Source organism: Vigna radiata, chromosome 8 (genome assembly GCF_000741045.1).
Source record: "Vigna radiata var. radiata cultivar VC1973A chromosome 8, Vradiata_ver6, whole genome shotgun sequence".
Classification (NCBI taxonomy): domain Eukaryota; kingdom Viridiplantae; phylum Streptophyta; class Magnoliopsida; order Fabales; family Fabaceae; genus Vigna; species Vigna radiata.
In genome coordinates this window covers 33,192,014-33,207,056 of record NC_028358.1, presented here as the reverse complement: position 1 = coordinate 33,207,056, position 15,043 = coordinate 33,192,014, and the positions used below count along the sequence as shown (strand labels likewise).

Below are 15,043 nucleotides of genomic sequence, written 5' to 3'. Positions count from 1 at the left end.
TTAAATATTGTATAATTTAAAATGTAAATTTATATGTCAAATTATATAATCCAAATTTGTATAAAGGTAATATTTTCAAATCCGTGTAATCTGAAATATTTACAGGTTGATACTCTGAAATTATTATATTTGAAATTTTATAAAATATAGGGTGCAGGGAAAAGTTCCCTCAGATATGTCTAGGAAGCCCATAAACTCAATAGGTAATTAGGCCCAACTCACTTTCTTAAAAGAATATAAAATATTATACTAAAGAAATTATATTCAAAGTTTTAACTATGTATTTTTTTCATAAAAAAAAATTGTTATTGTTGTTAATTAAAATTATAAATTTAAGTTCTTTAATGTTAATGAAAAAAAACTAAATAAAAATTACAGTACATTTATATATTTAAATTAATTTTATAAAATAAAATAATTTAAAAAAATTCTTAATTTTTTTAAAGGATTAATTTACTTACATGTTATTTCAACCATGATGATTATGCACTATGGTATTCAATTCGTTATCAAAAGCGAGTTAACTCAACTAATTTTAATAAATTGATTGATTATATTGTTTGATTCGATATAATTTACAATGTTTAGATCTAGTTCATACGAGTGAAGCTAAAAAAGCTTATAAAATTGAAAAGGTTTATATGGTCAAAATGTGGGAAGTCTCATGAACTAACACCAACTCCGGAGTAAATTTTTTTTTTTAAAGTTAATTAAAAAATAAAATAAAAAAAATTACTTAAAAAAATAATTATACACATGAAAACATTTACTCAATCCAAATTTAAAATTATTATAAATAAAGTTAAGTTAGACTTAGGTCAAGTCACTCTCTATTCATATTCGTCTTTTCTAAACCGAGACTTAAGCATAGACATTAAAGCAAAACCCACAAACACGGCAACTGCTCCTCCAACAATTATCGCTGCCAATCTTTCCGTGTTGCCATTTCTTCTTGCTCCTGTATCCGTAATTTTCATATATAACTAATCATTTTCTAATGAAAAATAGAAGAGTTTGGTTCTTGTTGAACAGTTACCTGGGACAGAGTTACCAAAAATGTCGTAGCTTATGAAACACTTGTCAAGATATATTTGTGCCGAAAGTGAAGTACCACATTCTTCCTTTCCAACCAGCACTGCATCGTTCACGCAACTGCTACAGTCACAAGTCTCTAAATCTCCTTCACACTGCGCCATTATTTTCACCGATTTATAATTCATCGAGTAGAACCCATTACTGTTCAGAATCCCACTTTCCAGGGTCGCAAAAGCCTCCTCCATCACTTCTTTGGACTCGGCATGCTCCACAACAGGTTTCCCACACTCTTTGTGAAGCAAACTGTTACTTCTAGATTCACCGCCTGTTTCCTCAGTCTCGTAGTGAAAGTAGCAACCGTCAAGTTGCACCCGTGCTGATATGGAATCACTGCACAAGGTGTTTGACATCTGAGCCAGTAAGTTCACGCAGCTGAAACATTCTTCTTTGCTGATATCATCTCTGCACTGGAAAAGGCCTGAGATAGCTCTGTCATCATCAACGGCTTCGGTGGTTCTGAAGAACTTGTGTTGGGACGATTCTGCAATGAGTTGTTGGAATAGAGAGTTGAGTGCTAGAGATAATTGGTGGTTATTGAACGTTTGGGTTGCACAGGTTTTGTAGAGTAATGTGGTGTAATCGGAAAGTGGGTTGGAAGAATGTAGGAAGAGGAAGAAAGTGAGACTGAGGAGAATGGTGGAGTGGGAAACGGTCATTTCGGAAGTGATTTTTTGGTGGTTTTGAGACACTGATTTGGAGAAACTATGTATAGGTGTGGGGGTTGGGATTTTGGTTTGTTTTTTCATTCCTAATTCTATCTACCGAATAATATGAGAAACAATGAAACTAAGTAATTAACAAAGGATAACGATATTATGTAATGGGTTTATTATAACTATTATTATTAATTGTGAATTATTTTTTTTACAAATCACATATATGCGTAGAAGATGTTAAAATATTTTCATAAAAATATCATTATTCATTATAAAAAGCACCTCTGACTCGGTTCATTTTACTTTAAACCTTGTGTTACAAGTTATTCTATATATGCATTGAGCATGCCTACGTATTTCAGGTTAGAAATTTTAAGTTTGCTTGGTATGAAGTTGGTGCAAATTTAAATTGTTGCATGCAACTAACGTGGAGCTTTATTTTTATTGGGGACATGTGTATTTTATTAAAAAGTGTGAAAATATGTCAACAATGGACAACTAAGACATGTTAGTAGTTTGTTTAATACTTTAGGTCTTGTTTACTTGAATTTGGGAGAGAGTAATTGAGAAGATCTGATGATAAATTTTTTTGTTGTTTATTTGAATAGATTTGGAGATAAGTGAGAGTGAATTTGGAAGTAAATTTTTAATCTGTCACAAATAAAATCTTACATTAATTATCACAAATTTTACTTCCAAATCTACTCTCACTTACCTCCAAATCTATTCAAATAAACAACAACAAAATTATTTTCAAATCCTTTTAATTACTCTCCTGCAAATCCACTCTTTCAATTACTCTCCTCCAAATCCAGTCAAGTGAACAAAACCTTAATTTTATTTTTGATTTGCTAGTTGCTTGAATCACATCACGTAACAATAAATAACTAATGAAGAAAGTTTATATCTATATATAAACTGTACCTACTGAGATGTTCAAAAATTGCAAATTAATATCATTGGAAAGATTTTTGAGTCTAGTTTCTAATAAAAAAAGAATCACATCATTTGGAGGTCGGTGGGAAAAGTTATCATTAAAATAACGAGCAAAGGTCAAAGTTGACACCATGTTAACTTGGTCATGACACCAACATTGAGTCTTTCCTCCACCATGGGTTGCCCAAACCATAGTTTTCAGACTCTAGTCACACTTAAACACCAAAAAGAAGTCTCATCCATTCAAGAAACATGAAAAAATTACGTAAAATTTCTTTGGGTACTTATGTGTCCAAAGCTGGCTCCTGCAGCACAAGTTTTTGTCCAAAACCAGATTTTTGTTCGTGTAATCGTTTACAATGTTCTTGTAATCGATTAAAATGGTCAAAATTCCCTAAACTTGATTACCAATGCATAATTTGAAAGGCCTTTGAGTCTAGATTCCAATAAAACAAGAATTAACTCATTTGGAGTTCGGTGGAGAAAGTTATGGGCAAAACAACCAGCAAAGGTCAGACTTGGTAGGAATATATAAAGCGTCAACTTGAAGTAATAAATTGTACCTACTGAGATGTCAAAACATTTCAAATTAATAGTCATTGGAAAGATTTTTGAGTCTAGTTTCTAATAAAAAAAGAATCACACCATTTGGAGGTCGGTGGGAAAAGTTATCATTAAAATAGCGAGCAAAGGTCAAAGTTGACACCATGTTAACTTGGTCATGACACCAACATTTTGTCTTTCATCCATCTTTGACTACCCAAATCTCAGTTTCCTCCCTCTACTCACACATAAAAACTAAAAAGAACTCTCATCCACGGAAGAAGTATGAAAAAATAATGTAACAATAACACCATTGGATTTAAGGCAAAAATTGAAAAATATTGACTATGGTCCCCTATGTAACCAGAATTGGCTCCTACAGTACAATTTTCTGTACAAATCCCAAATTTTGCTCGTGTAATCATTTACCAAGGACTTGTAAACGATTACAAGAGGGGTTTTCTGGTCAGATCCTTCACCACTTCTGCTAAGATCATCATGTCACAAGCATTGTTTCATTTGTTCATTAACCATCCAAACAAAAGGTCATTTCACAATGACAATAACAAAGACAATTCAATTAACAGTAATATATGTAACGCAAGCAAAGACACATCTTTTATATCATAAAACAAAACATATTCCAAATTACAAACATTTGTTCATCTAAGTACTATTTTGTATTACATTCTCTTAAGAAATCTATACAAATATCACTCATTTTTAATTCTAAGCAATCCAATGTATGGAGTCCTAAGCGCTTTGCTCCTGTAACGCTTTTGTGACCCCATCTTGACATACGTCTTCAATGGAGGTGGATTGGTAGACATGCCTCTCGGGGTATCAAAACCACGGTTCTGCACGTGGCACACTCTGTCCACCATCCTTTGGTGTTCTTATAGCTTTCTCTTTCGTCAACTCTGCCTCCAACACAACAACCCTCCTTTTAAGTTCTGCAATTACATTTTCTTACATCAACGACAAAAAAATAACCAAAACATAAAAGCCCTAAAAAGAAAACAACATAAAATATAACACAACAACTAAAACCCAAAGTTCAAACAGAAATAGAAGAAGAACCCTTTTACCTTACTGGTCGAAGAACCATGGTAACCAGAACTTGCCATTTCACATAATAAACTCAACAAAGACGACGACGTTGCTCAAAACGAACAAATACAACGAAGAGATGCAACAAAGAGCGATAGCGAAAGCGTGACCGGGAGCAATAACGAGAGCGATAGCGAGCGAGAGCGATAACGAGAGGAAGAACGAAAGTGAGAGGGAGAACGAAAGCCAAAATTCTGAAACAGAAGAGAAGGTTCATTTCTAATGAAACAGAACAAGGATATTTTTGGAATCACAAATTTCTGAAACTTCCCTTAAAAATTTTAATTCAAAAAAAAATTAAAAAGCAACCAATCAAATTGTGACACGTAGTAATGTTAAAATAGTGTCAAATTTTTTGTGTCAAAATATCGGCACCCTAATTAAAATTAACAAATCTAAACGAAAATGTCAAAGTTATATAATTATTTATTGTTTAAAAAAATATACTTTAACATACATAAATATTTTACATTTATATGATACTTATTTTGTTTACTCTGTACTCTTTACTTCTACAATTATAAAAGTTTGTCTTTTTATAATTATTTCATTCTTATGTGATAATAAAATATAAACGTCTTACCTTACTATTTTTTCTGTGATTAATATTTAAATAACTTCTGAAAAGCTGTTAAAACAATTAAAGTTATATTAATGTATTTTATGTATTTGAGAAAGTGCATTGTATTAACTGATGTTGAATGATGACTCAGGAGGACTGAATCACTATTTACTATTCTAAGATCCTCTTAATTTTTTGTTTAAAGAGGCAAAATGTAATTGAGAGACTATTTATCTTAATTGAAAGATCTTTTAATTTAATTCAATGATGGCAGCCAAGTAAAATATCACAACTTACTGAGCGATACAATGTGAATAAGTTTCTCTCATTAAAAATAAAAATCGATTTTTCACTTTCTTTTTATTTGATTTCTTGAATTTAAATGAGAAAGTAGTTTCAGTAATTAGTTATAAAAAAGGGAAAAAAATAAAGGAGTAGTTTTTTTTTTTTTTTTTCCAGCCCATATATTTGCTACATTCTATTGTTGGGAGAAGCACAGGATGGGTCACGTCTGGAAGAAGTGCTTAGAAGGAATGTGTCTAAAGAGCCAAAATCGCGGCCAAATATAAATGGGTGGAAGAGTTTTCATTCCATGGGAAGAGAAGGAACGAAGGGCATCGGTCGTTGATCGGAGAGAGAGAGAGAGAGAGGGATTAGACGCTGGGGTGGGGGGAGAACCAGCTCCCCCACCATCGATCGTCACCCCAACACAACACAAGTATTAATTAATTGTTCCGATTCCCAACAATGTCTATGTTAGCTTCCCCATTCCAGCTCCTGGAAGTAAACATCATATCCGCACAAGACCTCGCACCCGTTGCCAAATCCATCAAAGCCTACGCAGTTGCATGGCTTGACCCAGAACGCAAGCTCACAACCCAAATAGACCCCGATGGCCACAACAACCCCACCTGGAACGAGAAATTCGTTTTCCGCATTGACGAAGAATTCCTCTACGACCAAGACTCCGTCGTCATGATCGAAATCTACGCCTCCGCATGGCTCCGCGACATTCTCATAGGCACCGTCGGCGTCCTCGTTTCCAACCTCTTGCCACGCTCCACCACCCGCAAATCCAAGATTCGCTTCATCGCATTGCAGGTTCGTCGCCCCTCGGGTCGCCCCCAAGGGATTCTCAACATCGGGGTCAACCTTGTTGACCCCACCCGGAGGAGCATGCCCATGTATTCGGAGCTCGGGTCCTCCACCGGGGACTGGGACACGGACCCCAAGAAGCAGAAACCGCAGGCGAACCAGACGCCGACGAACGAATTCAACAGTTCCAATTGCAAGCTATTGACGCTGCAGCGCTCCGCGAGCGAGAAGAACGACTCCACCATAAACGACTACACGTACAACAGTTATCCGAAGGGTTACGATGATGATGAAGATGGTTCTGAGCTTGGGATGCCGACAACGAAGAAAGGGATGATTATGAACTTGAATGGATCGCTGTGTTCGGACGTGGGGCCTTCGCCGTCAGTGGTGGCGACGGCAATCGCGAAGGGGCTGTACCCGTTGCCGATGATGGCGCCGCGGAAGCAGGGGAACTTGGTGCTGGAAGGGTGGCCGGGGAAGGAGCAAGAGGCGGAAGAGGTGAACAAGAGGATTGACAGGTGGCAGTCGATGGAGCGTGGTGGGATAGCAGTTTACGATCACCTAGGGCATAATGAGAAGAAGGTGAAGCATAATGTTCCGAAGGGGAAAGGGCAGAATCATAGACGGGGTGAGTCGAATGGAGGGCTGTTCTCGTGTTTTGGGACGGCGATGGGTTGTGAGTTTTCGATCACTTGTGGAGGAGGTCACGGCAGCCGAAAGAAGAGGCACAGTGGTGGCAGTGGTGGCAGCAAGGCTCATCTCACTCCAGCGTCTGAACTCACCTACGATGAATCCTATATTTGATGCATGGCCTTGTCGCCCGTGAAGTGAAAGTGTAAGTTTTAATGGACGACATTCATAGTTTGGATTTAGAAGTAGAAGGAGTGTTGTCTTTCTATATCCTCCTCTCTCCTCCCTTTCATCATTTTCAAACTCCTTTCTTTCTCCACTTTAACTTTTTCCGCTAACAACACATCCATTATGTAAATTTACATGCTTCATTATAATGAATCTTTCACCTACGGAGTTCCATATGCTTCATTTGTATATATGTTAGGGCCTCAGATTTTATTACCCTCACCAGTTTCAAGATCATACAATATACACTCATTATGCAGAAGAAAACAGATCAAACAAGGACCCCTTAGACCTTACGCAAAGACACTCAATAAACATAAAAAACAACCATCATAATTATAGTATTTACAGACCTAGATATTTACATGTAAAATTTGTTGTAAGGTTTCTAAAAATACCGAAAAAAAAATATTTGAAGTGGAAGATCCAAGCCCCCAAAAAAAAAAAAAAAGAAGAAATCAACTCTTAAACAATGAGACTATTCAAAGAATATAAGCTCCCGTCAACATATAAGGGAAATGATTATTTAGCTCTTATAGATTACTTAAGTGATGTTATACATAACATTTAAATTAATCTTTAAATGGTTAAATGTCATATAATAGTCATCTTAAAATATTACTGTATATATAGTGCTTATTTAAATTTCTTCTTATTGAGTTATTATGATTTGAGACGAGCATATGTTTAGGTAGAATGAAATAAAATATATTTTTATATTTATGAGTATTTTATGATGTGTTAATGGATAAAAATTATTATTATTATTAAATTAAAAAAAAATACTATTATTATTATTAAATTAAAAAAATACTATTATTATTATGAGAAAAAAAAAACTAAAATAAAAAATAAAAAAGCTGGTTTTCTGATTAAGGAATTTTTTTATTCAGTTTTCAAAAATCGATTAAAGTTTCGTGGAGTTTCAAAAATTGATTAAAACTTTTATGATTTTTGAAATGTTTAAAATTGTTAATTAGTTTGAAAGTGAAGTGATTCTTAATAAGGAAAATAAAATTAAAATTTTGAAGGTGTAAGAAAAAAAATAAGGACGAGTACATCCCTAATTTTTTTGAGAGATCATAGTGAATTTTTTTTTTTAAACACGGTTTTTCCATAAACATTGATGAAATTAATAAACTTTATTCGATTCAATTTGAGAAAGCAAAACATAATCATTGTTATTATTAGGAAATCTCATAATATCTCTTTTACATAAGAACACTAAGTCTCGAATCATTTCAATAATAGAAAACATTAATAAATCTCCGAACTTGAATCCCAACTCTCGTCAGTTACTTCAATCCGGTCCTATCTGCAACGCCATCTACTCGTGTACAAATACGATCATCGTGGGTGGAAATCAACACCAAAACATAAAAGGGTGAGCAACCAAAAATATCATAACATACCAAAATACAATAATAATTTTAAACCGATAAAAATTAATCATAAACATATTTTATCACAGTGTTAACAACACAACTACATAATTCATAAACCAATTCAGTACTAATCATACAACACCCTCTCTCCGCATCACACGGCCAAAGAGAACCTCTTTCTCGCATCACACAGCCAAAGAGAATTTTTTCCCGCATTACACGGCCCGAAAGTGAAGTGATTCTTAATAAGGAAAATAAAATTAAAATTTTGAAGGTGTAAGAAAAAAATAAGGACGAGTAGGGATAATCACTCCAAAGTCTTTTCCTCTAATATACTTGCTGGTTCCTTTCCACAACAGCCATTCTCTCAATAAAATGAAATGTCTCTTCAAGAAAGGAACATAATTCAATTCCTCACGTGCCAAATTCAACAACTTAGACCCTTCTTCAACCATTCCCAAATCATATCAAGCGGCTAATATACTTCTAAACATTACATTACATAATTTCACTAAAGCTCCTTTCATACCTCATAACAAATTAATAAATAAGATACACAATTATATCAATTTTAATAAATAATACATTTCCCAGTGTCTAATTCGGAATGTATTTATAAATCTGAAAATATATTTTAAATTACATTATTCAATATTTACTATTAATTCAAATATATTCAAAATTATGTAATTTAGAATATTTTTGGATTCAATAATATATTTTGAATTATTCCATTCCAAATGTGTACCTTTTTTTTAAATACATCTTGGACTGTATAATTATAAAAATTATATAATCAGAAATGTATTTCAAATTTTTTTATTAAGAATAAAATGATTATTTCACCACATCCGTGGAAGAAAACATGGGGTGCCGAAAGAAATTCCCAACATTGCAAGTTACCCGAGCCCAAATCTACAAAGTAAACAAAAAAAAAACTATTAAAGTATCCAATAAAAAAAAGGACGAAAGAATGCTAAATAAAAATATAAAAATACCTTCTTTTTGTTAAATTTAAAGTTGAAGAATTAATTTAATCGTGGTTTGACGTCGACTGACACAATTTTGCTTTCTTCATTGGTCAAATGCCGCCACTGCAGCCTCTCATATTTGAATTAAGAATTCCCAAGGCTCAAATTCAGTCAACATTTTTTTTCTCTCTCTTTAATTTGGAGTTATGAAGATATTTTTGTATGTACTTCAAAAAATCGCCCACTTATAATAAATAGGTGGTAGTAAACATATATAATGGAGTTATTTAAAGTGTGTAAGAATTAAAATAGTAAATTTTTTTTATAGAATTATAAAAATAAATAAATTAAAAGATAAACATATTTAAACTTATTTATCCTTCCTCTACGACGTCGTATTAAGAAAATAATTATACGAGAGTTAGATTCACGATTTTAACAAGAACTTCCAAGTCATGATTTTCCTCGTCTAGTGAAAAAAATAAAAATAAAGCAATAAGAGCATTGATACCCAGCCAAATTGATAGGAACAAAATTTTCTTTCACGATTTTAATGTGCGATATACACCTACTTCATATTTTACACAAAAGGTACAACTAATATATATTATATATTCTTTTCACTCGTGGTACAAGTATAATATACTGGCTTTAGTGATTATTATTGTTGGAAGTTTCACATCGACTAGAGATAAGACCAATTTATAATATATAAATAAAGTGCAGACCTTATCTTCCAAGCCGGTTTTGTAGGATTGAGTTAAACGTAAAACCCATTTCTAATTTGATATCAGAACTATGGTTAGAATCTATCCTAACAATATTTGTTGGACAGATTATTCACATGGTAATTGATAAACATTATAATATAAAATCATGAACCATATAGCCTATCCGAATATCTTATTAAATGCATCCTTCTAAGTTTCTACTACCACCTACCATTGCAATTGACATCACAAGACACAATCTAATGTACTATTTTATTTATTTATTTATTTTCTTGCATATATCGCCCAAAAGGATTAATACAAAATAAGTGCCTTATCTCATCAAATTACTTGCAACGGAATATTCACCCTTCCTATTATTAGATTCCGAATTGATCAAACTTTATTTTCTTCAACTTTCAAATTTTACTCAAAAATAAAATAGCAAAAAAAAAAAAAAGAAAATCTAGATATTGATCCAAGTGTCCATATTTTGCTCCTTAGTCGCAATAAACAATAGCATTTTAAGCGCGTGAGAGACACTCTCCTGTTTGGTTATAAATAAAATATTGATTTTTACCCACTTCCAAGATTATAAGTGATTTAAAACCATGATTATCGAAATATGCTTAAGATTTAAAACCTCTTTCTCTTTTTCTGTTTTCAAATAACTTTCCATTTCAAAATGATAATTGTTGAAAGAGTCAATTATTACTTTTTAAAAAACATGTATAATACGTAGAAATATACTAGTTCTCGTATAACATTTTTAATATATTGAAAATATGTTTAACACTTTAAATTAATTCAACTAACTCAAACAAACTAACCTATAATTATGCTCTAAATTAGTTTTTTTTTTTTAATCTTTAGTCTATTGTCTCTAGTTTTGTTGTACATATCCCTGAAGGTGAAATAATTAAACAGGAAGAGAAATTGGAATATACATAGACTAAGCTAACCTTACAGCATAAGTAGAGTGTAGAAAGATTTAACATATGCTTGTGGAGTATGCTAATAAATGAAAAGCTTAAGAAAGAGAGAAATATGTCTTAATCAACAACAACAAACCTAATAATTGAATATTGAAGCAACGCATAGCACAAGCGTGTCTGGAACACCCACGAGGTGGCGAGTGAAGATTGTTTACGCAAAGCTGTTATTTATATTTTATGTCGTAACAACCAAATACTTTTTTTTTTTCTTTTTCCTTTCATTGTGGATTAATTAATTTACAGGTTTGGAGAAACACCGAACTCTGACCTTTCAAATTAAAAGACAACCTCAAAAAACTGGAAACTAATCTAAAGTTAAAGCAGAACATAATCTCTGGAAGAAGAAGGAGAAAATAGAGAAGAGAGAAGAGAAGAGAAAGTTTAAAGCTTTCTCCTTTGATATTGTTTGAACAATCTCCTTCTCTCTCTCTCTTCTTGGACTCCTTTGAAGGCAAGAATAGAAAGAAAAGCACTCTCTTTTTGTGGAAGGGGTCTGTGAAGAATACTTGTTTCTCTTAGTGATGTTTGGGTGCAAGAGTTTACTATGCTGGGACTCTGTCCCTGAATTCACTGACCCTGATCCACTTCCCTTCTCTCTGCCTTCACCCCTTCCTCAATGGCCACAAGGTATGTATGTCCTTAGCATTGACTTTCTCAACAAGCTTTTCTCTTCTTCTTCTCAATTTCATTCATGGCTTTCCTTTTTTTCTCCCCTCTTTCTCATACAGTTAATGGGTTTGGAACTTTCTGTTTTAATCACTCCAGAATCTAAACTTCATACATGCTGTATCTTTTGAAAAACAGTTTTTGGCCTGTTAATTTGATGAGTTATTCATAAACCACGGTTTTAGAAAGGTACGATTTTTTATTCTTGGAGGAGGGTTGGGGGGTTCAAAAAGTGCAGAATTTGAGTAAACTACACAGGTGACTGGATTAGAATTGAGATTTGTTTCTATTTATACGTCCTTTTCTTTCATCAATCATCTTGCACTATATTCTGAAACAATTATTTGTTTGAATATAAGTGCTAAAGAATTTATGCGCTTTCTATTGACGACTTGAGAACTGAGTAGATAAACTTATCCAAAAACTCTTACAGCAGGGGAAAAGAAGAAGATAAAAAAGAAGAAGAAAGTTTCTCTATAAACTAATGACCAAAGTTTCTACAAAATTGCTCGTTTATAAGTTAATTTAAGACGTAGAGAAATTATTTATTTTCTTCTACTTCAAGTATTTTTGCAGGCGTATCCTCACACATCCTTAAATTGCATCATCTTTGGTAAATTGACAACTTTGTTGAGAAAATCCGATGTCATAACCTACGAAAATAAAATAAAAAAAAATCGTCATAGTTGTCATTAATTTGACTGCACATATTCCATCAGTATGAACACAGAGAGATGCCTTGTTTTACTTTGTTTATATATAAATTTTGTTTGCAACTGAAGCGGTGCCATGAATTCTATGACTGTCTTATTAATCATCTTCCATCACTTATTGCATCACTTTAAAAGTCCTTTTAAAAGATCTTGTTTTTTTAAGGGGGGTAATAGGTTCATGATGTTACCCTTTTTGCAACACTCCTACTGGAATTTCGTATCTTCCGACTTCAAACTAAATGTTGTGAAGCTTATTGATGGATATTTGCTTTCCTTTGAGAATTGAACAGTATCAATTCATTACTGCAGAACTTTGAGTAGAACTTACAGTTATCCAAAATTTCCATTCATGCAATGCTAAGCTTAGGTTTTACTTTTGCTTGATACTTATGCCATTGTGCATCAAGTAAGCATCTTTATTGCAGACATGATATTTGAATTATTTCTGTCAATGAGCTTTTAATTCTGTTTGGTTCTAACTAACTGATCTTCTCTGGCTATGCTGTCAAATATTTGTGGCTTCAATACATGTGAATGATCTGATTAGGTGGTAGTTTTGCAAGTGGAAGAATATGCCTCGGAGAAATAGAAGTTTTAAAAGCAGACAAGCTTGAGAAGGTCTGGAGATGCACAACTTTGCGTGGGAAATCGTTGGGTTTCACATTTTATAGACCTTTGGAGATTCCAGAAGGCTTTTTTTGCCTTGGTCACTACTGCCAGTCTAATGACCAACCATTGAGAGGATATGTTCTTGTGGCACGGGAAACTAATGCCTCAGTGTCAGAATTTCCTGCTCTAGAAAAACCACTTGGCTACTCATTGATATGGAGCATTGATTCACATGATGAATGTGTTTACTTTTGGCTGCCAAACCCTCCAACTGGTTACAAAGCCATGGGCATAGTGGTTACTAGCAGTCCTAATGAACCTGAAGTTGAAGAAGTTAGATGCGTGCGAGCTGATCTCACAGAAACTTGTGAGACTTCTGATTTATTACTGACTATAAAGTCAAAATATGCAAAAAATGTATTTCAGGTTTGGAATACAGAACCCTGTGATAGGGGTATGTTAGCTAGAGGTGTGTCTGTTGGGACATTCTTCTGTGGTAGTTCCTATTTTGATTCTGAACAAGTGGTGGATATTGCGTGCCTGAAAAATCTTGATTCTTCCTTGCACGCGATGCCAAATCAGAACCAGATTCATGCACTTATTCAGCATTATGGTCCCACCGTGTACTTTCATCCTGATGAGAAGTACTTGCCATCATCAGTGCAATGGTTTTTCAAGAATGGTGCAGTTTTGTATACTGCAGGCAGTAGCAAGGGTAAAGCTATAGAGTATGCGGGCTCAAATTTACCCAGTGGAGGAACTAATGATGGTGCCTTTTGGATTGACTTGCCTACTGATGAAGATGCAAAAAACAATCTAAAGAAGGGAAACATAGAGAGTGCAGAACTATATGTTCATGTAAAACCGGCCTTGGGAGGAGCCTTTACTGATATTGTGATGTGGGTTTTTTGCCCATTCAATGGACCTGCAACCCTTAAAGTGGCACTTATGAACATTGAGATGGGCAAGGTAGGTGAACATGTAGGTGACTGGGAGCACTTCACCCTTCGTATAAGCAACTTCAGTGGAGAACTATGGTCTGTATTCTTCTCTCAGCATAGTGGAGGTCAATGGGTAAATGCATTTGATCTGGAATTTATCAAGGGAAATAAGCCTATTGTTTATTCATCAAAAGATGGGCATGCTAGTTTCCCTCATTCTGGGACTTACCTTCAAGGACCATCCAAACTAGGAATAGGAGTACGCAATGACGCAGCTAAAAGCAAATTTATTGTGGATTCAAGCATCAAATATGAGGTTGTTGCAGCTGAGTATCTCGGTGAAGGAGTGATCACAGAACCATGTTGGTTGCAGTATATGAGAGAGTGGGGTCCTACAATTGTATACGATTCACGTTCTGAGATAGACAAGATAATAGATATGCTTCCACTATTTGTTAGATTTTCTGTGGAGAACTTATTTGAACTATTTCCAACAGAGCTTTATGGTGAGGAGGGGCCAACAGGTCCAAAGGAGAAGGATAATTGGCTAGGAGATGAATATTGCTAGTTCTATTTCAGGCTACAATTTTTTGCTGCCTTGTTATCTCTTGATCTTGAAGCTCAGTGTCTTCAAATCCTGGTAATAGTATATGTGTTGATTGTGCCACTGCGGGAGAGGTGAAAGAGGAGCAAGACCTGAACATCATCATCATCATCTCAGTTGTAAAGGGGGTGTACCATACATAGTAGCAACTTATCAAGTTATGAGATTCTATGATGTTTTTATTATTGCTTAAAAGAATATACATACATAACCACACAAATTGTGAGAAGAATGACAGCAATGTACATTCTGATACACTCTTTATTTTATGAGTTTCTCTTATTATTTTGTATGATATTCTTGTCACCCATGTTTATATGAAAATTTAGCTAGTTTTTGTTTAGATACGACAATCTGCTCAATATGTTTTTAACTGTCTCTGTCGTAAAATAAAGAAGTTTACCATTGAAAGAGTGTGGTGGGAAATCGAATGCTGAATTAATCTTTTTTATATAATTAGGGCAATGCCGAATGTGGAGTTTTTATTGCGTGTAGCACTCTTTGAAAAATAATCTTTTTAACCTAATTTTTACAGTGAATTCGGGTTCTCTAACCTCTGTTTTATTAGTAATTATAAAATTAAGTCAGACT

General features: G+C 33.9%; 3 protein-coding genes across 4 annotated transcripts; 2 read left to right on the top strand and 1 right to left on the bottom strand.

Annotated features, from left to right (window-relative positions):
- Positions 1 to 830: 830 nt before the first annotated feature.
- On the bottom strand, positions 831 to 1,911 carry LOC106771821 (cysteine-rich repeat secretory protein 11-like). The gene is made up of 2 exons (XM_014657811.2): positions 1,037 to 1,911; positions 831 to 958 (listed from the first exon to the last, which is right to left on the bottom strand). The coding sequence occupies exons 1-2, from the start codon at positions 1,839 to 1,841 to the stop codon at positions 831 to 833; spliced, it is 933 nt and encodes a 310-aa protein (XP_014513297.2). The 5' UTR covers positions 1,842 to 1,911.
- Positions 1,912 to 5,463: 3,552 nt separating this feature from the next.
- Positions 5,464 to 6,905, top strand: LOC106770556. The gene has a single exon (XM_014656358.2). The coding sequence runs from the start codon at positions 5,650 to 5,652 to the stop codon at positions 6,802 to 6,804; it is 1,155 nt and encodes a 384-aa protein (XP_014511844.1). The 5' UTR covers positions 5,464 to 5,649; the 3' UTR covers positions 6,805 to 6,905.
- Positions 6,906 to 11,180: 4,275 nt separating this feature from the next.
- Positions 11,181 to 14,795, top strand: LOC106772326 (vacuolar protein sorting-associated protein 62). 2 transcript variants are annotated; one of them, XM_022785229.1, is made up of 2 exons: positions 11,181 to 11,546; positions 12,853 to 14,795. In XM_022785229.1, the coding sequence occupies exons 1-2, from the start codon at positions 11,536 to 11,538 to the stop codon at positions 14,414 to 14,416; spliced, it is 1,575 nt and encodes a 524-aa protein (XP_022640950.1). In that variant the 5' UTR covers positions 11,181 to 11,535; the 3' UTR covers positions 14,417 to 14,795. The 2 variants fall into 2 exon arrangements, with proteins under 2 accessions (XP_022640950.1, XP_014514174.1); XM_014658688.2 differs by having other exon boundaries at positions 11,183 to 11,546; positions 12,846 to 14,795.
- Positions 14,796 to 15,043: the final 248 nt, after the last annotated feature.